This window comes from Puntigrus tetrazona, chromosome 18 (assembly GCF_018831695.1).
Source record: "Puntigrus tetrazona isolate hp1 chromosome 18, ASM1883169v1, whole genome shotgun sequence".
NCBI classification, from domain to species: domain Eukaryota; kingdom Metazoa; phylum Chordata; class Actinopteri; order Cypriniformes; family Cyprinidae; genus Puntigrus; species Puntigrus tetrazona.
In genome coordinates this window covers 18320338-18344120 of record NC_056716.1, presented here as the reverse complement: position 1 = coordinate 18344120, position 23783 = coordinate 18320338, and the positions used below count along the sequence as shown (strand labels likewise).

General features: G+C 37.9%; 3 protein-coding genes across 4 annotated transcripts in view; all 3 read right to left on the bottom strand.

Annotated features, from left to right (window-relative positions):
- Nucleotides 1-4922, bottom strand: part of LOC122362573 (neuroplastin-like) — a 47732-nt gene extending 42810 nt beyond the window's left edge. Inside the window, exon 1 of one of the 2 annotated variants that reach the window (XM_043264106.1) lies at nucleotides 4906-4922. The gene's annotated coding sequence lies outside the window, so the exon portion shown is untranslated. The remainder of the gene's footprint in view (nucleotides 1-4905) is intronic. The other variant, XM_043264108.1, reaches the window with a different exon arrangement.
- Nucleotides 264-4978, bottom strand: ugt5f1 (UDP glucuronosyltransferase 5 family, polypeptide F1). Its single transcript, XM_043264104.1, is given in 3 exon segments — nucleotides 264-1449; nucleotides 1451-2482; nucleotides 4906-4978. Coding segments are annotated over 2 exon segments (1578 nt in total). The 5' UTR covers nucleotides 2458-2482; nucleotides 4906-4978; the 3' UTR covers nucleotides 264-878.
- Nucleotides 4979-9638: 4660 nt separating this feature from the next.
- Nucleotides 9639-23783, bottom strand: part of pepd (peptidase D) — a 57119-nt gene continuing 42974 nt past the window's right edge. Inside the window, exons 10-15 of the mRNA XM_043264985.1 lie at nucleotides 13245-13313; nucleotides 12530-12607; nucleotides 11762-11910; nucleotides 11255-11439; nucleotides 10919-11110; nucleotides 9639-10100 (exon numbers count right to left, since the gene is read on the bottom strand). Coding sequence (XP_043120920.1) covers nucleotides 9957-10100; nucleotides 10919-11110; nucleotides 11255-11439; nucleotides 11762-11910; nucleotides 12530-12607; nucleotides 13245-13313 — 817 coding nt within the window. The 3' untranslated portion in view covers nucleotides 9639-9956. The remainder of the gene's footprint in view (nucleotides 10101-10918; nucleotides 11111-11254; nucleotides 11440-11761; nucleotides 11911-12529; nucleotides 12608-13244; nucleotides 13314-23783) is intronic.

Here is a 23783-nt window from a genome sequence, read left to right as displayed (position 1 = left end):
GATACTGGAAGAAATCATTTCAATCTTAAAGTCAACATGAAATTAAGTGGACTCCATTTGATTTCTCAACACATATGGCTGGTATTAACGTGAACGGTAGTGCATGCTATTCCGAGGCAGTATGTTAAAATACGAACGCAATGCATTCTCCCATTCGGGTCTTTTATCCCGGTATGGAAGTCTACAGTAAAAATTAGTGCATCGTGTTAAATAAGCATGTTAACATTTAATCAGTATTCACATAGAAACATCTGCACGGCTCATAATGGGTTAAAATCGTTTTATTCACGTGCATCTCGTCTCAGTGAAGCCAGTAGTGCTTTCAAACAGAGCAGCATTTATAACAGAAGCAACGATATAGAGATCACACCAATGTGAAATTGAAGAAATCGTTCTGCAATAAAGACGGAGCAGCATACGTCACATTTAATAGTGTTTTGCTCCACAATAACGGTGAGATAATGTGGATTCTTGCACATAATAAAGGCACTCAACGCGTTTCATAGTATTCCAAGCACTGATAAAGGCTTTGTCGGTTAGAAATAAAAAGTACGAAAGCTGTCACCGGGGCCGTACCTTTCCAAGAGGGACGCTTTTGTACCTATTAGATTAAAACACATGCACTTTAAAGTACTGATATGTGCCTTTAAGGGACCAAACAGGACACTTTAGGCACAAACGCGTCCCCTTTGAAAAGGTACTGCCCCGGTGACAGCTTTATCACAATAAAAATTTGAATTATAAGAAGAATTTAGATAGATCTCATTAGCATTTAAAGTGTCGGACACCAAAACAGCTCGCCGGCAAAAAGGGTGTTTTTAGAGGACCACATTAAAACCCATTAAGCTGGCTGAAAAATGGGCGCCCGATGTCCCCCTTTAATCCCGTTTCGCTCGTTTCCTCTTTGCACACAATCTGCAACATAAACATCGGCACGCTTTAAAGATGACATAAAGCGTAAAAGACACAACCAGCGCTAAAAAGGCCCCAACATCGACGCCGTAATACGAGTACCAGGGCATTTTATAAGAGTCCGAGCGCAGGTGAGCAGCTCCTCCGTGTCTCACGACAAACTCGATCCAGAAGAGGGCGCTCTCCAACGGACGTACTGGAGTGTCTCTATGCAGACCGGACAGTTTCTGCATGTTCCTTCTGTAGGACGGCTCGGTGAGCACTTCTTGCAAGGCGTCTTTAAACGCACGCCTATCTACGTCAGCGACGTCCAGAACTTTAGCCGCTCCTCTGTGCTTCATTTTGAAAAGGTTATCATCCTGATCGAAAACGAGCGGTAATCCGACTATAGGAACGCCGTGATAAATGGCTTCAAAAATTCCGTTATTTCCGCCGTGAGACACAAAAGCCTTGGTCTTTGCGTGTCCTAAAAGATCATTCTGCGGCAGCCAGTTAACCAGTAGCGTGTTGTTGCCCAAATTCGCCGGCCGCGCGCCCGTATCTCCAAATCACTTTCTGGCGGAGCTGAGCAAAGGCAGCAGCTATTTCATCGGCTATATCAAGAGGAAGCTGGCCGACGAACGTTCCTAAAGACATGATGACCACGCCGTGCTCTCCAGAGCTTTGCACAAAGTCCTCCAGATCCCCAGGAAGCGCTTTCGCGGGTCTGCACTGGAAGCCGCCGACGTAAACGACATTTGGCATGGTCGGGCGAGGAAACTCAAAAACGAAATCCACCGTCATGAGCCAAATATCGGCAGCTTGGAACAGTTCTAGATAGTGCACATCGGGGCCGAAATAGCGGGCGCACAAAGCGCCGTAATGAGGGCCGACGGTGCTCTGGTAAAGGAAGAGACGAACGGTGCGAAACAACACGTTGTACGTTCGCTGGAGAAAAGTCATGCTATCGGTCAACTGAGAAAGAGGGAAGGGGACGTAAGACAGGGGAGACGGCGCGATCACGAAATGCGCTTCTCCGTGGACGGTCCACCGCGCGTTGAAAACGAGCGGCAAGCTCAGATAGCGCGCGAGAACCGCACCTCCTCCGTTCGCCGGATCGGTCAACATCAAGTCGAAGTCGGCCCGTCTGATCTGCTCCAGCAGCTTGGGCTCTTTCTCGATGATGTGGATCACCATTTCGCAAATCATTCTGTGCATTTGGGAAAATTTCTCCTTGAGCTCCAGGTCCAGCCTGAATCTGGTCAAAGCCGACTGCCGCTGCCGTCGGATCTGGAGTTGTCTAGAAACGAAACTGCTGTAAAACTCTTCGTCCCCACCCAGCAAAACCGGGACGGTCACGGAGACGTAGTGCGGCGACGTCTCCGAGATGTACCAGCTGTCGAGGGCCCGTAACACGGTGATCTGATGGCCCCTGGAGTGAAGCTCCTTGATCAAAACGTTCAGGTTCACCCAGTGACTGCCTTCGTGGGGAAACACCAGGATTTTCCCACAATGCACCGGGAAGCTCAGGGTTAGAACGACGCTCGAGACAAAGAAAAAATCCATTCTTGTGAGGAGCGCAAACGTCCGTCTGAAAGACACAAACAAACAGCCGAGGATGTTCGTCATTTGTTATTTATTAAGTATTCTGTGGGAGGCGCGTGTTTGAATTTTACAGAAATTATAAAATAAATAAATAAATAAATGTTGTTGCCAGGTCACTATAATGGTGACAAGTCAACTTAGCTGAGATTGTAGTTTAAAATAAATTAAATTTAAATAATAATAATAATAAAAACCGACAGCACCAGTTTGTTAAAATGCTAGCACACATATACAGTACTACAAATGGGTTTGATATAGCAGATCAAATGCTTTGCAATGTCATAAATTGTCGTCTATAAGTAACAATTACTGCACATAATAATTTCCAAGGCCCTTTAAAGAAGAATAGCACCATTAACACCATTTTAAACCGACTGAATATTACTAATTTTATCGTGCCGACCCCTGTTGCTAGTTCACGTTCAAGCGTCAATCTACGGTTTTTCATTACAAAATAATACATCTATTTGACACTCAGGCCTGTATTTCTCCGCCTGGTAAGCTCTTTATGCGTTTCTGCATGAAAACAAAGACTGTGTTGAGACACAATGTGTATCGTAATCGTAATTTAGAGGGATTTTACCTTTTGGAACAATATATTATTTTTAATAGCTTGAACGCAATTTAAAACGAAGTCGAAACAGACTCATATTTCCGATCTTGCTGTGAACCGTTCTTCATTACACGCGATTTTAAAAGAAAAGCAAAAATCGCCCTCTAAAATGCATTTTTTCATTCTTACCTATTTATTATGCATCATTTTATAGAGCTAAAATGGGTTCTGCATCTGCTAAAAAGATTACTCCGGGAGCCAACTCAAAACAAATAAGACTGCCGTGTATTTCAGGGCCCATTCAGAGTATTTTTTTATCCTTGTCCCGAGAGTTAATCTGTTCACACACGCAAAAAAAAATCTGAAATATCTTTGTGTCAGACTGCAATCAAATGCCCCCCGGCCCTGGCCACCATATCACCAGCACTGTACTTGTGTAACAAAAACAACAGACATCACTTCCTGTTCCATTCTGACCACAAGCAGTAAGAGGCTCTCTCAAGAAAGACTGCATGAAGACCTTAATCATTAAAAAATCAAGACAAAATCAAGAAGTAGGTCAAAGATCAGCACCCTGGATCAACATTTTACCCTGAAGTATCTTTACGCCTCCTGCAGTACAATCCTTCCCATGATGCACTGCAAAACAACACAAGATGTTCCTAAAAGTGAACCTTTGTGCCTCGTTTAATGTTTTAGCAAGTTTTATATATCGGTGATCGCTGTATAATCATTGAACACTGATCAGTCGAGTGCACACACACACACACACACACACAAAAATTTAGCTTATTAATATCTGCATAGATTATTACCACTGTGCATTTGTTACGGTAGTAATAGAAAAACCACAGCACATGTGTGCTTACTGACAGAAAAAAATTATCAAGTTAATTCAGTTTTGTTAGAAAGTGATAAATTAAATCCATTGCCAGGGTTGCGCCAAACTTGAATCTCACTGCTAGCTACTAAATTACGATGCAATGATGATTTATTCGCTAAATTTTAAAATGGTTGTTACTTTAAAACTAACTAACTATCTGGGAGATCACAGTGACATGTGAATATTTGATCTGTTACCTGGCTAGAGAAACATTGTTAACTTAAACTACTGAGTCAGTGTAATGGTGAAGGCATAGATCAAACCGGACAAAAGATTGAAGGTCTGCAAAGAAATATCAAAATACAAATAAAAATACAATAGTTTACTACAAATACATGGCGTGGCTGCTTTATTTTGATGCACTTTTAATTACGGTGCCTGGCGTTTTATTTTAAAATACAGTTTGGTGAATTTTTGCCCAGCCCCTCCTGAAATTATATGGAAAAAAAAGATAAACGGTTATCTTGTGCAACTCGGCTGGAAAATAATGGCTTACCAAAGCACTGCAGAGCAAACTCGCTTGGCGTTTTATTTAATTGACGTTTTTAAAATAGCGATACCGAAAAAGCGCGCTGTGTGTGATGCTTTATACGAATACAGATAAATCACATGTTAATAATTTTAATTAATTTGGACATGCCAATATCATCAAATGACGCCATGCGCGTGCACGCGGAGGCCAGTCGAGTTATGACACAACACACGGAAACAAAGCTTTGTCGTTTTCACTGTCCCAATAGGTCTTCATTTAAGCATTTCGTGGCCGCGCAGAGCTAAAAAAAAAAACGACAATGCAGACGTGCAAACTACGACTGAAGCCTGCTCTGAACGTTAAACAAGGAAGCTCGTTTCGGATGACACGACAAACAACGATTCGAGAATCGTCTCCGTTTAAAATTAAACGCGTTCGCCTGTGTTTGTGTGTAAATGCTGTCATGGTTTTTTTTATACGTATTGAATAAAACGAACTTACCCAAGTGAATATTGACAACAGTGTGGCGACGAGCTCGTGAGACCACGCTTCTCTGTTTGGGTGAGCGGAGGCGGAGCTCATTAATATTAATTAGGCATTCTCCGTGATGATTGGACGCAGTCTTAGAGCGTCATTCAAGCGTCATTATTATTCATAAGTAACATATTTACGTTAATCAAGTCAGTTCACTTATGTAGCGATTTACAAAATAAAGAGTGATAGTGTGAAATGATATTTCAGTAATGCAAACAAAACGATATATATATATATATATATATATATATATATATATATATATATATATATATATATATATATATATATATATATATATATATATATATATATGCCGTTTGCTGTTTCCAATCTTGATTTTTCCGTCTTATCTCAGGTTTATTTGTGACCCCGGACCACAAAACCAGTTGTACGGTTTATGCATCATCTGAAGTTTGAATAAAGTAGCTTTCCATTGATGTATGGCGTGGTGTGTTATGACAGGACAATATCTGGCTGAGATGCAACTATTTAAAAAATGTGAATAAGAGTGCAAAAAAAAAAATTAAAAATTGAGAAAATCACCTTTAGAGCTGTCCAAATAAAGCGCTTGCAATGCATATTACTAATCAGAAATAAGTTAGTATAGCCTACTTATGTAAATGTACACAATATCTTTATGAAACATGATCTTTGCTAAATATTTTTTTGGCATAAAATAAAAATCAATAAACTTCACCCATACAGAGTATTGCCAGCTGCCTACTACACATATACCCGTGCTACTTATGACTGGATTGTGGTCCAGGGTCATGCAGATTTCTTTCAAATATCTGGATTAGTTGTCTAATGCGAGTTCTTGTCTTCCAGGAAAAGGGCAGCTGTATCGTTCAGTGATGTACTGAGATCATATGTATGAACCTTTATGAGGAAATAGCCATTTTGATATAAAAATTAAATATGCACCGTGTTTATTTATTTATTTATTTGTCTTTCAGGCCTACATGACTCACAGTTATTTATATTCATAATTCCTAGTAGGCTGTTTGTACAGGTTTTACATTTTTATTTCAATGCTGTAATTATGGGTTTGTTTTTCATTTTTTCAAATTTTATCATTCGAAGCAGAGTCGTTGCGTGAAAGCATTATCTAAAGTTATCTAAAGTAAGGGTCAAGATCAAGGCGCTCCTATATCTCTTATATCACTATATATTTAATTAATAAAATAATTATTTCATCACCAATAAATATTTGAATGAGTAAAACTAGTTTTGCCTATATTATATACTTATATTATATACAAAACATTATTATATTATTTCCATATTACCCTGACGAGATTTATTATGTAATGAATTAGATTTGATGAGATCTATTAAATAGACCAGGCAGGGGCTTGTCACAATGTCTTGCAATTCTATACATTTTATTTCAGTTCAAATAACATAGAAATGACTTTTTTTCCCATTATAGTGTTGATACAAATGGCCATGTCTGGTAAATAAAAAAAAAGCTTTTCCCGGGCTAATAATGTGGTAATGTTAATATGTTAATATTATGATATGTTAATATTATAACATAATATTTATGTTATAAATGTTTTGTGTTAGTTAATTAAGTGCCCAAATAATTCGATTGGACTAAAAAGCCTTCATGTAAACATCTTAATCAATCTAACCGTCTGAGAATGAATGAATGCAATTTATTAAACGACCATAATAATGTATTACTTGTATACACACACACACACACACACATATATATATACATATATATATATATATATATATATTAGTACGAAAATCAGGTCATAAATATATAAAACATATGAAGACAGAATAACACAAGAGTAAATAATAGAGCACATGAATTTAAACAAATAAGATTAATAAGGACAGATGAACAATATGAAGATGGAAGAGTAATATCGACCATAATATCATGTAATAAAATTGGAAATTAAAATGCCCAAATAGGTGAGATCTCGAGCTGCGACCGGGCCCCAACCACGGAGAAGGAACAACACTAAAACAAAAGAAGAGAGAAACGACAAGCACAGCGTCAAGGCATGTTCACTTCACTTTCTTTTACAGAGCTGCTCTTCTGAATGAACCTGATTGTTTTGAACGTGTCACCTTTGGTTTGAAGAAGCCCTTCGTGTGTCATGGTCTCAGTTTTTTGTTCTCCAACTCCAGCTCTCGTATTCTTTCTTCCAGATCTCGTATTACCGCTCTATTTTTTTCTATCGTTTCTCTCAGATGAGCTTCCTGGGTGGCATGGGCATTTAACTCTTCCAGATTCCTCGGAAACTCAAGGCAAAATTTTTGCAGCACTTCCTGATTGCCGGACAGATTCATCACATGTCGAACGGGCCGGTCAACAACATGCTTGAAAGTCCACTGAGCAGAGATTCCTCTATATTCATCTCTAAGTTTTCTTATCCACCAGCCGTCATCCCTGGGTCTGAAGAGCAGAGTGTGCAGACGGCCTTCTCTGTATATTCTGAAGAGAACGTCTGGATTCCTGCTAAGCTGCGTCTCTCTGTGTGTCTTTTTAGTCATGCCTTGAACGTTCAGTCCTTCGTACATGTCTCTGACGACCGCCATTTCTGCCTCTCTCTCATGAAGTGCGCTCTTCTGAGGTCATGGAAAACTTAAAAGCCCGAACTCGTCCGGCCCTCTTCGCTCCCGGCAAAAAGAGGTGCTCGTAATGAGAGCGAACAATCCTCAAAGTCTCAGCCCATCGCTTTCACTTCCTGTAGAAACATTAGATTCAGAAACCAAGAGAAAGAACTGGCTCAGGAGAAGAAGCGTTGAGAGACCTCGCGTTCCGGACACTTTCCACTTTATTATATTATTTACATTGTATTTTATTTATTTTGGTGATTCATTTATAGTCATTATAGCTTTTATAAGCTCTTTATATAGCTCTTACGACACTTTACAAACATCAATACATTACAGTATTACTACATTTATATACGCAGCACTCAACTGCAATACAGGCTCACGCAGAAATCCATGTGCATGAACGATATGAATACTTAAATAAATACAGTTTACTAATTACAATTTTAATCCCCGGGACCTATGGCATGTCTTTCACTCGTTCTTTTATTCCCCGCTTTCGTTTCATAAAACAATAAACAAAGATATACGTTGGAAAATCAAATAAAAAAATGATATTAAGGCCAAAAAGTCTTGAGCACAGTATAAATGCACTTTGAGAGACATCATAGTAAAATGCACAAGGATCAGGGAAATATCTGAAAGGAAATGATCTTTCGTTTGTCATACGGGATTTATGAGGTGTATAACATACGATCAAATTTAGTTTTTGGTTTAGTATTTCTAACCGTTCTCCTTAACAGAAAGAGGGGACTGGGGCAGTGTCGCTACTTTTGTCTTTTTTTAATGCAAAATGCTTTACATTTCACTTACTTTAAAACAAAACAGGCTGATACGATGCGTTTTAATGCTCAGTACAACTATCTGACCGATGGGACTGGATGCACTGCTAAAAAAAAATGCATTCACTTCCAAACCGTTTTCACTCAGAAATTGCAAGTAAATAATAATAATAACAAAATTACACATGAATAAGTTTATTGAGTGCCGCACCTCAGGCTCTTCTTTTCTAGTCATTGCTGATCAGATCAGATCGTTTTTTTTCCGGCCTTTTGGTTTTTGCACATCTTCTCTTTTTCTTGCTTTTTCTCTTGCTTCGTTTTCTGTATCTACCTTTTTAATCTTTTAATCACCTTTTAGCTTGTTCTTTTAGTTTGACCACAAGAATCTGAAACCGAAACCACGGCACCAAATAATAACCGTATCCGAAGCACTCCGAAGAGTACTATGGTAAAACCTTTCCACTTTCTAGAGCTTTGGGTGCTTCTAAACTCAAGTTTCATTTTTCACTTTTCATCCTGGGTTATAAATGAAGTAAGTTTCGCATTGTTTTCAGATGCAGATATTATTCATAAGTCATACAGAGTTCAGCATCTAACACAACCAGACCCGCAACATAATCTAAATGTTATCAGACGCGTTTCAGAGAAGAGCCGAGGTTTTATAAGAAGAGCAGAAGCCATTTAAAGAAACCAAACAGCAACAGTCTACATGGTGACGTGTGAGAGACAGAAAAAGAAATAAAATTCGATTTAGGATGAGAAGTCGAATTGTAGAATTAGGTCTGGGTTTGGCTATGCCTACAGTTTTCCTAATGATATGCAAGCTAACATTATCCAATAAACATCACTCAAAAACATAAAAGAACTCACTAAAGCTTAATGCGCCCCTATATTCATATAGTTATGAAAGCAAAAAATATAAAAAGTATTTTTTTTCATATTTGTGAGCCTGGAGCCCAAAACGTCTTACAGTAAATATATGAAATTAAATTTTTGATTAGTAAAATGCATTGCTAGGAACTTCATTTGTTCTACTTTAAAGGTGTTTTCCTCCAATTTCTTTTTTTCCCCAAACCACCTCAAGGGTGATTTACTGGAAAGATGTTCATTCATTGAAAGTCAGGTGACTTTTACTTTTACTTTTACTGTAACACCCTCAAACTTGCAAACAAGCACAGCCAGTTTCTACCGCAATACTGAAATCACACATTTAGCTTCTTGTGGTAAAATCATGTATAAAAAAAGACATTTCATCAATTTTTATTTGACAGAAAAACATTGTGTGGGATTTAAATGACGTAAAAATATCAACTTGCACACAACTCTAAGTGATGCTAGAAAAATCAGACCTTTATTAAAAATAAGCATTGCACAAAGCAAATTTGCAAAAAGCGTACGGTATATAACGCAAATGAATGAGCAATTCAGGCCAAACAAAGTTCAGAGCTGAACTCGGCCGCTACATGAGAAGCATAAACGATCCTGTACTTTTATTTGCTGGCTTACGATCAAACGACGGCTGTCATGTGATTGCTTTCCCTTCATAGAGTCAAAAATCAAAGATATTCCTTTATTAGGATACAGGGTTAATCTGATATGGTGAAGAAAAGGAGTGTCGTCATCATCGTCGTGGTCGTGGTCGTCTCTTCAGAGTTTCTGGCTGCTGACGGCGCTGAAGGCTTTGGATGTTTCATCTGCCATGAAGGCCTCGATTTCCTCCACGGTTCGAGGAACACAGGTCAGCAGCTCCACGCCGTCAGCCGTCACGGCGATATCATCCTCGATACGCACCTGAGATACACACACACACACACACACACACACACACACACACACACGATCATCAGCACTCACAAAAACAACGTCTGAACTTTCAAAAATGCATCTAAAACAACAGAATTTTTGTGCTTTTGTTAAAAAGTTATATGAAGATAAAACCTATAAACACACACACAATGTATGTATTTTGTATATGCATGCAATTCATGATATATTCAACTGTACATAAATTAAATCGTTTAATATCATATATTGAAACATTCACAACATCTGAAACAATGCAGCTTTAGTGCTATCAATGATAGAATATGGGACCCTAGAATACAATTTTCCAAGTAAAGATCCTGCTCCATTTAATTATTCTGTACATTTATTACCATAAATATATCAAAACTCAATTTTTGAATTGTAATATGCATCGCTGAACACTTCATTTGGACAAACAACAAAGGCGATTTTAGATTTTTTTGCACCCTCAGATTACAGACTTTCAAGTGGTTGTCTATCAGCCGAATATTGCACGGTTTATTAGGATACAGGACATCAACGGAAAGCATATTCATTCAGCTCTCGGGTGATGCATGAATCGCAATTTCAAAAAATTGACCCATACGACGGTTTTGATGGTCAAGCGTCACATATAATAAGAATATATAGTGTATTTTATATGTATATAATAAATATGTAACTGTGCATAAATGACAGCGTATTATATATTGACGAGCCATCAGGAAAGATCACATGGTGCTTTAAAAAAAATAAAAATTGATCAAGAAATATGTACTAAGTTAAGTTATAATGGGTTGTTATTGTAATAATTGTGTCCTGACCCCGCCGAAGCCTCGGAAGCGCGTCAGGACGTGGTTATTGATGAAGCTGCACTGCTCCGGGGAGCCCAGAGCTTTATCCAGCAGGTGGTTGATGAAATAGATTCCCGGCTCCACCGTGAGGACCATGCGCTCCTGCACCACACGGCCCATCCTCAGACTCTTCAGCCCCGGCTCGTCGACGCGCTCGATGCCCTGAAACACAGCACACGCTTCATCTGACAGTGGCATACACATCATTCAGTGCAACCTGGGATGCTCGCAATTACAATTTCAAGGGAATAACGCGCATTTACGATTTTTGCAGCCCTACGTTTGAGTAAACCTCAAAGAACCGACCTCTGGATATCCTCCCACGTCGTGGACGTCGATGCCCAGCAGGTGACCCAGACCGTGCGGCATGAACACAGCGCCCAGGTGCACCTTCAGCATCTCCTCCACGCTCCCCTGCAGGATCCCCATCTTCACCAGCTCCTCCAGGTGAACCCGGTCGGCCAGACGATGCATGTCTGTCCACTTCACACCTGAGCAGCGGCCAGCAATCAGAGACCGAGGTCAGAGGTCGCTCGGTTCGCTCTTAAATAAGAAATGCTTCGAACGCGCTACTTTTCGCATTGCATTGATCAAAAGTGATTTCCATTTCAAAGAAACCAAAATATGTTAAAAACAGCTGTGCAAGTCGATATCTGAAGGATCGTGTGACACCGAAGACGCAATTTCACTACATTTTTGATCAAATAAATGCATAAAATGACTAACTAAATGTTAACCGAATCCAAACAGTTCCTCCACACTGCGCACATGTCATTCGCGTCTGCGTCTGATTTCGACCGGCTGTGATTGTACCTGGTTTAATGGCGGCCATCACGGCTCTGGAGGACTTCAGCACGGCTTCATAAATGGCTTTCTGGTCTGCGGTGAACTTGCCGTTGGCCGGGAAAGAGCAGGTGATGTCGGAGGAATAACAGTAATACTCACCGCCCATGTCAAACAGACTGCCAGGAAAACAATCAGAGATTTACATTTCTTATTTATTTACTTCTATATAACACATTTACAGTGTATTTTTTTATTATTGCGGCTTTCAACAAACCATTTCAACATATAGGGTACAAACAAAACGTTACATAGAATACTAAAAGGTTTTATAGAATATAAAGAGGGGGGAAAAAAGTAACAGTTATCACAGTACTTGTCTTAATTTTTTATTTTAATGTAAAATGGTACAAATTCTGCACATCTAGGTATTGCTGTAATTATTCGTTGTATTTTTTAATCATTTCAGAGACCTGTTTTGGTTTTAAAAATTATGTTTAAATTATAATTATAATTTTATTATTTTAAACATTTAAAGAGACCCTGTTTCTGATTTAACTAAATTAGCTGCTACTGTAAATAATAAATCTCAATTTTCTCTTCATATCTCAAACGTGCTTGCAAAAAAAAAAACCTAAAATGTTTTTCTAGCTCATGTCCAGCAGGGGTCAGTGCGCGCCTGCTCATGAAGAAATGAAGAAGCCTGAGCCACTCAAGAGAAAAATATACAATATTACACCGACTGAAAAACCAGCAGCAAAGAACAAACCCACCGAAATAATCAAAAAAACAACTCACCACATGTCTCCATCCTGGATGGTTTTGTCATTGGGAGCCCCGGCGTGTCCGTAATGCAGGACGGAGGAGTTATTCCCACTAACAGAAACGTATATATGGCCAATGCATTAGTGGTGAAGTGAAGCTTTGCTATGCTTCGGTGTTCAAATTAATAGTAAACCTCATTAGTATTTACATATATGCAAAAACACCCTGAAATTTTGGTTATTACTTACTGAAAATCTTGCATTATAAATGATCGTGATGCACCAGGTATGAATATGCATGTAAAATGGGATTTAAATTAGAGTGCATATGGTTGTAAAACACTTGGAAAATAACGCACTGAACTATTACAGTGTGTCTTAGACTTTTACAGGTTAAAAAAACTTTCTTTTTTTAAAGTGAACTAGGCATTTAAGATCGAAACCCAAAACACGTCTGAAATGTATTTAGGCCTATTCATCCAGATGTTTACTGCGATTTAATATCGTAATCCAATACGTGCTTGTGCTCTGGAGACAGATGATATCTGACACTGAGAGCCTCACACACACACACACACACACACACACACACACACAAAGAGCAGTAATGATTTCCTCTGGTCTGTTATTGCACTGTAAGGTCTTGTGCTGTTTGTGTAACACTTAGTAAGAACATCAGCAATTACAGCCACAGTCTCTGTGCTGCTGTGAGTTTTCTAATGGCTTGCGTTTATTGGTTGTGCGTTTACCTTCCACAGATGCAGGTGTATGAAGTGTGTCGCATCCCTCCACGAGCATAACAGTAATGCTGGAACAGACTGAAACACACACAAGCATCGGTCAATATCAGACTCGGAATCAAAGGAATTCATAAGACGTTTAATTTTGCAAATATTAGAACTGCTTGCACAGGAAGACCCCTTTTCATTTTCAATTAGTACATTTCAAAAGAAACGTACAAACACTGACATCCGGATATCAGCCCAGAGCAGCGGCGCTTTCGCTTTTCCACGCTGACCTACACTACAATTACAAAATGGAACATGAAAGCCTGAAAGGGCCTGTCAGTCAATATAGATTGAAAAAAGTGGCAGCCTCAGAAAACCTTGAGTGATAACTTCATAACTCTATATCAACAAAACACAGATACACACTGATGTCAAGCAAAGAGACGAGAGATACTCATCTGCTGTGTGATAAAACTCAGAGACACGCGGTGAAGGACAGACCCAAAAAAAACATACAGACGCCGAGAGATCACAGAGACGTGATCGGCAAACACACGGAGACACACAAACAACCAGTCAAACACTCTTAACAACACGTTAACAACCAGTCAAACACCCTCAGATACACTAACAAGCGTTTACACACCCTAGCAACCACTCAGATACACCAGTAACACACTAACAACCAGAAAACACTCTTGCCACACGCTAACAACCACACAGACACACTAGTAACGCACTAACAACCGTTCAAACTACTTAAAAAACATCAATAACCAGTTAAATGCCCTAGCAACATACAACCAGAAGCCCTAGCAACACATTACCAACCAGTCAAACACCCCAAAATACACAAACAAGCACTTAAGTACCCTAGCAACATACTAACAAGCAGCAGACACCCTAACAACACACTAACAACCAGACAAACAAGTTAAAACACACCAATAACCAGTCCAATGCCCTAGCAACACACAACCAGCAGAATCCCTAGCAACACACTAACAACCAGTCAAATACCCTAAAATACACAAACAAGCACATAAACACCCTAGCAATACCCTAACAACCAGCAGACACCCTAGCAACATATTAACAACCAGTAAAACACCCTAAAATACACCAATAACCAGTCCAATGCCCTAGCAACACACAACCAGCATAATTCCTAGCAACACACTAACATCCAGAAAACATTCTAGCAAAACACTAACAACCAGCAGACACCCTAAAATACACAAACAAGCACTTTAACACCCTAGCAACACCCTAACAACCAGGCATACAACTTAAAACACACCAATAACCAATCCAATGCCCAAGCAACACACAACCAGCAGAATCCCTAGCAACACACTAACAACCAGTCAAACACTCTAAAATACACAAACAAGCACTTAAACACCCTAGCAACACCCTAACAACCAGCAGACACCCTAGCAACTTATTAACAACCAGTAAAACACCCTAAAATACACCAATAATTAGTCCAATGCCCTAGCAACACACAACCAGCAGACACCCTAGCAACACACTAAAAACCAGCAATGTTGAAGGTTAAGAAAAACAAATGAGTTTTAAGAAGAAATGTAAAAACTGGTGAAGCGGGGGCCATTCTAAGTAGTACTGGAAAGCTATTCCACAGTTCACACACCAACAAGGCTTGATGCCCTCTGCGTTTTAGCCTTAAGCAAGGGATTGTCAAGAAGTTAAGGTTGCTAGATTTTAAACTTCTAGGAGGATTAGAGGGACTCAGTAAGTCAGACAGGTATTTTGGAGAAAGATTATGTCCTGGTTCGTCCTTCGCTGGCGAGGAACACCACGACTTCTTTGAATCACTGGATGTTGTGTGTGTATCTGTTTACACACAAACAGATGAATTCTGAGGTGGACTGGAAGCCAATGGAGGGCGACGTGGTCATATTTACTACTCTTTTTAAAAGAACACTCCACTATTTCGTAAATAGGCTTATTTTCCAGCTCCCCTAGAGTTAAAGAGTCGAGGTTTACCGTTTTATAATACATTCAGCTGATCTCTGGGTCTGGCGGGAGCTTCAGCTTAGCGTAGGCCATTGAATCTGATTAGACCGTTAGCATCTCGCTCCAAAAAAAAAATGGCTAGCGCAACGATATTACGATTCTGGGGAATGTGCACTGGCCAATCAGAGCACACCTCGCTATTCAGAACGAAATCGCCGCATTTCAGAGAGGCGGAGCTTAGAGGAGACACATGACCCCTTCATAATTTTTAATCAACTGAAGACGAGCTACCTTGGAAAACAAGAGAACTGCAATCATCTAATGACAAAATTAAAACTACTACTACTCTGCTCAAAGTAAGTTCAAATAAAACAAAAAAATAGATTTTAAAACTATATACGAGAGAGGGAGATAACAGAAGCATCAAATATCCTTCGGCCCAATTTGAGCAGAGAGAACGTGAAATGGGTTTCTGAAATCGCTGCAGTCTGTTTATCTGATTGTGTGTGAGGTTCATCGGGAGAGCCTTTAATTGAAGCATCACCCGTTAGAGAGAGAGAGAGAGACAGAGAGAGAGAGAGAGAGAGAGAGAGAGAGAGAGAGAGAGAGAGAGAGAGAGAGAGAGAGAGAGAGAGAGAGAGAGAGAGAGAGAGAGAGAGAGAGAGAGAGAGAGAGAGAGAGAGAGACAGAGAGAGAGAGAGAGAGAGAGAGAGAGAGAGAGAGAGAGAGAGAGAGAGAGAGAGAGAGAGAGAGAGAGAGAGAGAGAGAGAGAGAGAGAGAGAGAGAGAGAGAGAGAGAGAGAGAGAGAGAGAGAGAGAGAGAGAGAGAGAGAGAGAGAGAGAGAGAGAGAGAGAGAGAGAGAGAGAGAGAGAGAGAGAGAGAGAGAGAGAGAGAGAGAGAGAGAGAGAGAGAGAGAGAGAGAGAGAGAGAGAGAGAGAGAGAGACAGAGAGAGAGAGAGAGAGAGAGAGAGAGAGAGACAGAGAGAGAGAGAGAGAGAGAGAGAGAGAGAGAGAGAGAGAGAGAGAGAGAGAGAGAGAGAGAGAGAGAGAGAGAGAGAGAGAGAGAGAGAGAGAGAGAGAGAGAGAGAGAGAGAGAGAGAGAGAGAGAGACAGAGAGAGAGAGAGAGAGAGAGAGAGAGAGAGAGAGAGAGAGAGAGAGAGAGAGAGAGAGAGAGAGAGAGAGAGAGAGAGAGAGAGAGAGAGAGAGAGAGAGAGAGAGAGAGAGAGAGAGAGAGAGAGAGAGAGAGAGAGAGAGAGAGAGAGAGAGAGAGAGAGAGAGAGAGAGAGAGAGAGAGAGAGAGAGAGAGAGAGAGAGAGAGAGAGAGAGAGAGAGAGAGAGAGAGAGAGAGAGAGAGAGAGAGAGAGAGAGAGAGAGAGAGAGAGAGAGAGAGAGAGAGAGAGAGAGAGAGAGAGAGAGAGAGAGAGAGAGAGAGAGAGAGAGAGAGAGAGAGAGAGAGAGAGAGAGAGAGAGAGAGAGAGAGAGAGAGAGAGAGAGAGAGAGAGAGAGAGAGAGAGAGAGAGAGAGAGAGAGAGAGAGAGAGAGAGAGAGAGAGAGAGAGAGAGAGAGAGAGAGAGAGAGAGAGAGAGAGAGAGAGAGAGAGAGAGAGAGAGAGAGAGAGAGAGAGAGAGAGAGAGAGAGAGAGAGAGAGAGAGAGAGAGAGAGAGAGAGAGAGAGAGAGAGAGAGAGAGAGAGAGAGAGAGAGAGAGAGAGAGAGAGAGAGAGAGAGAGAGAGAGAGAGAGAGAGAGAGAGAGAGAGAGAGAGAGAGAGAGAGAGAGAGAGAGAGAGAGAGAGAGAGAGAGAGAGAGAGAGAGAGAGAGAGAGAGAGAGAGAGAGAGAGAGAGAGAGAGAGAGAGAGAGAGAGAGAGAGAGAGAGAGAGAGAGAGAGAGAGAGAGAGAGAGAGAGAGAGAGAGAGAGAGAGAGAGACAGAGAGAGAGAGAGAGAGAGAGAGAGAGAGAGAGAGAGAGAGAGAGAGAGAGAGAGAGAGAGAGAGAGAGAGAGAGAGAGACACGTCAGGCTCTGAATCACAGCTCTCGTCCTCTAATGGAGCGACTCCTGACTCCTGAACGGCACAGATACGCTTTCAAAAGAAACAAGCCCGGAAATAAAAAAATAAAACCACGGCCAATTGTCAAGACATTTCACATCATATTTGCATATTTATACAGTAAATAACACTGATTGAACATATATTATAACTAGTGCTGTCAAATGATTAATCATGATTATTTGCATCTAAATAAAAAGTTTTAATTTACACACACACATATATATATATATATATATATATATATATATATATATATATATATATATATATATATATATATATATATATATATATATATATATATATATATATATATATATATATATATATATATATTTTATTTATATGCATAAGTATATATTTATTACAGATTTTGTTTATTTTTATAAGAATATGAATTTATTATATTTTATTGTATATATTACATTATATAAATTTAGTTTATGTTTTTATATATATATATATATATATATATATATATATATATATATATATATATATATATAAATATATATATAAATATATTTAAAAATATATACTGCTATGCATTTATATATATATATATATATATATACATAAATATACACAGTACACTTTGGATGAAATTAATTTGAAAGCACTAATAATGACTACTGTTTAAACAGATGAACATCTAAAAGTAACTTTTTGTATTAAAATTATAAAATAAAATGCAACTGCTTACAGCTCATTAATATTCAACGATTTAACGTTACATTCAAGCATTGCACTGCATGACAGGAAGTGATGTTTTAATCAGCCTTCTTCAACTTTAGACTGAGTGAAACGGTGCTTAACCTCAAATTAAAAGAGTCAGAAATGATGGACCATCGGCATGAATATTGCACGTGAAGCCATTTTTTTGTTGTTCTCTTGAGAAAGAGCGAACGGAGCTAGAATTAATCTCAGATCTCGCCAAACAGAAGTCACTCGGGCGCTGAAGGTCACGTGACGTCGTTTAATCGGCTGTTTTCTTTCCCGTTACGAGCGGCCGGGGAAGCGCTTCCTTCAGGGTCTGATCATTGTGTCTGTTTATTACAGACCGTATGATTCAGTTATACTACATTAAATCACGCTGATGGGAGAGCCGATATTGAAAGTACTTTTAATGGAGGACTAATTGTAACCTGCGTCCAAGAATCAGATCCATGCGCATTTCTCCTAACAGAATATGAACTGAACATCTCAGTTAAGGCATTTTTTATGATTTCTTTAAGGAAATTATTACTTTAATACAGCGAGGATGCATTAAACTGATCAAAAGTGGCAGCAAATAAAGACTTATGTTATAAAAGATTTATATAATTAAAAAAAAAAACCCAAAAAAATAGGTATTATGAATTTTCTACTTATCAAAGAATCCTAAAAAATAGTATGCATCGGAAAAATGTGAACTTCGACATTATTAGAATAAGAAATGAATAAAATTAAATGTAAACATAAATAAAATAAATAAAACAGAAATGTTTCTTAAGCAGAAAAAAACCTTCATATTAGAATAATTTCTGAAGGATCATGTGACACTCAAAAATGGAGTAATGATGATGAAAATTCAACTTTCATGCCATAAATAAATACAATTTTAATATATATTCCAATAGAAGAGATTGGAAAAACGAATCACTCAACGAATCGTTCGGGAGTCGCTGAACAAATGAAGAAAAAATAATGTAATTTTCTTCATATCATAAGACATGCGCGTCGAGCTGTTGCTCGGGACTCCAGAAAGCAAATATGAAGCGTTCATAATCTATAACGGAGGAGCTTCAAAATACCGGTAACAGCAGGAGCCACGCTGGTCTTGAGCGTAAGGCCGTGTTGATATTATATCTTACGCAGCACTTCGTGAGGAAAGAGCGGCTCAGAATAGCTCACACGCACCCGGAGGGACAGAAAAAGCCCGGCTCGAGTCTGAGTGGGCTGACTGCGCCTGAAAACGGAGATGCTTTCTCTTTGAAACGCTTCCATTCCTCCGGCATCCCAGACTCCTCCTCTGCAGCGGGATCTCCCTCAGCGCTAGCTTCGGCGCGGCTCGCCAAACGCAGCACTGATCTCCGTCCAACGCTCGGCTCGCCGCGGGGCCCGGGGACACTTCCAGCTTTCTCAGAATCAAAGTCTGACGGAGGACTGTCGAGAAACGCGCCGCTGGAACGAGACTCACGTGGGGGAGAACCTCGGATGCTCTTTTTGACATTGTCTGCTGGGAGCATCGCAATGTTGTGTGAAAGTGTCCTTGAATTTGACTCTCTGTTTAGTAGTTACTTTTTTTTTATTTCAGCTTAAATAAATAAAAAGGATATTAAGGTTTTTATTATTATTATTTTTTTTTTATTGACACATTCAAATAATTTATAATAAGTAATTCATAATTAACTTAATCAAAATTGTATTGCTTTATTTTGAGTTAATTTTTAAATATTTAAACTTTTTAGTTTGCACACGTACAATTTAACAAATGTATTGTGTTTATTATTTTTACTTTCAAATAATTATTTTCACATTTTTATGGTTGAACAAAGTTTTACATCCTACATTATTTTAATCAAATTTCTATTTATATGATCATTTTTATTTCCTGCAAATTTGTTTTATTCAGAATTTAATTAAAGTGTTTATTTTGAGTGTTTTATTTTAATAAAGTAAAATTTTTAAAGTTTAAATTGTTAATTAAAACTTTTACAATTTAACCAAATTTTAGGGTATTTTTTCATTAAAGTTTAAAAGTAGCTTTACGTAATTATGATTTAATTGTAGTGTTTTATTTTTTTATTTTAATATTTTTTTGTTGTTTTAAATTACTTGCATTTATGACCAAATACATTTTTTACAATATATTTTAATTTTTATTTTAAAATAAAAAATAATTTATAATAATTATAATATATATATATATATATATATATATATATATATATATATATATATATATATATATATAATTATAATATATGTATGATTGAATTCCTTTATTTACATTTCCAAATATTTTCACTTTTCTTCATTTTTAGTACATATATTTTATTTTAAAAGTGCTTTATTTTGACTTTACACATCAATGTTATTATCATTTGTCTATCTCGCTCCTCCCTGCTTCAGAGGACTCCCGATGCACCACAAAGACGGCATCCCATCATGCTCTGGTGTTTTGGGGCCGTGGCGCACCTGGAAGAACATCTCGGCTGTGCATTACACAGTCTGACCATCTGCAGCTCCTCGTAAATGAAGAATCACGCAGCGGTACCGAACGCTTCAACAACGGGGCGCTTCTGATCTTAACTCCCTTTCCGATGTTCGGATCTGCCCAAGCTCATCCGTTCAAAGACAGCCGCTCGAGAAACACGGAAACAACACAAGCAGATCTCACTCACAGGTGTGATGATGCATAATTCATTCTGCGTGTAACACACGTGTAACGACCCAGAAATGAAAGCAGCACAATGCCCTGTTTTCAGCTCAAGCGGTGTGTTTGTGCACAGCTCCTCTGGCTGTATAAATCACATTTACTCCAAACCCACAAGATCTTCTTCAATCAAACAATGAAGCTGAATTAGAAACCAACACCAGCTCCAGTGCAACATCTGCTCTATATCTGGCAGCGACACAAACCGCTTATTTACTAAAATTACCCGTTCACTCATATTATCACTTTTTAATCGTACGATTTCATTCATTTAATAGCGTTTCATTTTTATGAATTCACGATTAAATTTATTTATTCTGATTATTTTATTTTAATTTATTTTAGTGCTTAATTGTTTTATTTGCATTTTTAAAAAAAGAATTTATCATTATTTTAACGTCCTTAGTTTCACGTTATGCTTTTAATAAGTTCTTCACTCTGAACGCTTTATTGCATTTACCCATTTTTTTATGATTTGAATATTTTTTATGAAGCATGACCATTTTTTTGTTTTCATTTTAAAACGATTTACTTTTAGTACAGCAAGTATTTTTATTTTTATATATTATTTATATATTATATATTATTTATTATATATTATATAATATATTATGATAGTATTATTATAGTTTTTACAATTTAAAAAACTGTTTCATTTTAAATACATTTATTGTACAATTTAATTTTAGATTTATCATTTTACTTTTTTTTTTTTTACGGCTAATCGACTGTTGATTTTGCATCATTTTAATTTAAAATAATTTATATTTGACATTACCGTTTGAAATAATAATCGCTAACCTTTGCCTGTTAATCGCGACATCTCCTTAAAAAAATAAAATAAATGCTTGAATGTCTACCTCAAGGAACAGAGTCGATGTACCCCACGAACCCAGATCCCATGATGCTTTGCTGTCAGCATCCACACCAAGGTCAAACACTCGACTCCACAATAAGACGTACATGTGCTTAAAAACTAAAGCGCAAATACGGAAAGTGCAGCAGATGGCGGAGCGGATCAAGCTGGATAATCTAATCTCAGTGCAGTAAATCCTAATCAAATGGCGTGTTTGTGGCCGGTTAGAGTGACATTTCCCATCGGTAACCCGGGACAGCTGCTTGTTATCACTCGGATTTGCATTTTTAGGACAAGCCGTGCCGTCCTTCACTCAAATTTCATCTGGATTTATATAAGGCCGCGGTCGGTCTTATTTTCAGGGATAAACCCGGACGTTTCAGCCGCATCGACCGAACCTCAGCAGGATAATTACAGCAAAACACGGTTTCTATAGCGTACACGCACCTGTCCGTCAAACGACGAGTCGAGGATATTTAAAACGCTGAGCGCCGTCAACGTTAACGCATGCGCTCCATTCAGGTCAAGGCTATTAATATTTCATCAAGCTCTTTAATTTTCAGAGTATCTGAGCTTCTGATCATCGCCTGCATGATGTGATTTAATTATCCAAGCACAGCGTATGAAATATCCTTTAAATGCACACATCAAGACAAAAAAAGTTGAACACATTATGCACTTAATATCAAGTTTGTACATTTCGAGGAAAATTATGTAGGTCGGAATTGCCTCAAATTTATTTATTACAACTATATGTTAAAAAATAGCTTTTAGAAAATGTTATATTATATATACATTTTACAGACATTTAATTTGAATGTTTATGTTTTAATATTAAAATATAATCGTTATATTTTCATTACAATTGAATTATGTGCACACATTAAAATGAAGACTGACCAAAAAAAATTATTTTCATAAATTCAGGAAATTTGTTTTATTCAGAATCTATTTAGGACACAATTAAAGACGAATTACTTTCACCCCAAATAATAATTAGTTTTAATTTTATAATTTTTTTTTTATTTATTTGCCACTCTCCTAGGTTTGACCCATTTGTCAGTAAAATGTTTTGACTAATTTAAAACCTAAATAAAATCTAATACCGCTTCCTTATCAAACAGAATAAGCATGTTGAGTTTTTTTTTTTACACAAACCCTGTTACACTGAAAGACAATGTAACATTTCATTCTCCAAAAACCTATTTAAAACCGCTTTACTGCCATTCGATGCGCTTTCACTTGACCCAGTGTGCATATATTTCACAAAGAAATGATTATCCACCCCAAATATTTAGTTTTCATTCCCTGATGCATTAATGATCTCCTCTCTGGTAAACATTAGAGGCTCCGTCTTCATTTCACAGCAACTGTAGCACACTTAAATCACCCTTAAATACGTGCTTTTAAAGGCCATTTTAACAAGACGTCTTTATATTCACACGAACCGCAATTAAAGCAAATGAGGGATGGACTTTTAACGAGAGGTGAGCGAACACACCGGGTGACACGGGGATGAATTAGAATAACGACTGAAACTATATATAGAAACACGGTCAACATGAACGAAAGAGGATACTGAACGAGGAAACAAAGCGAAGTAGAGCGTGATTGAAGGGGCGGGGCTAAAAGCCAGCGGGATTAGTGATGTCATAAGAAAACGGAATTCGTTCGAGTTATTTTTCCTTCTGCAAAATATCGAATCGTTCGCCAAGACTCTTCCATTTTATCATTTTTAAGGGTTTACTTTCAACTTTAATTGCTTTACTGATACCTGGCAACCGATTAAAAGACCGTAAAATGAAAATAAATAAATAAATAAATAAATATATAATATTGGTAATTAATATAATATTGCGTTGGAAAGTAGCACATGTTTAAAATACATTTAGATTTGAATTTAAATAAATATTAAATAAAATCGCATTTTAAAACCTGTTTTCTGTAAATGAAAAAAAGAACCTAAAATAGCATAAAATATTATATTAGATGAAAACTAAGAAAGCTTCAGTTAGAAATGTTATTTTGGAAATTGATTTAAAACAGGTTTAGGTTGAAGTACTAAAACTATTAAAGCTACAACAACGAAAACAAGCAAATAAAACAAAAAGCGCATCATTTAAACTAAATCTATTTGTTTGTAGATAATTTTAATAGTTAAAAAAAAAGCTGAAACTACATAACGTAAATATTAAATAAACATAGCGGTACATTAGATGCGTTGCTTAGACTTTATTAAAAAATGAAAACTTTAAA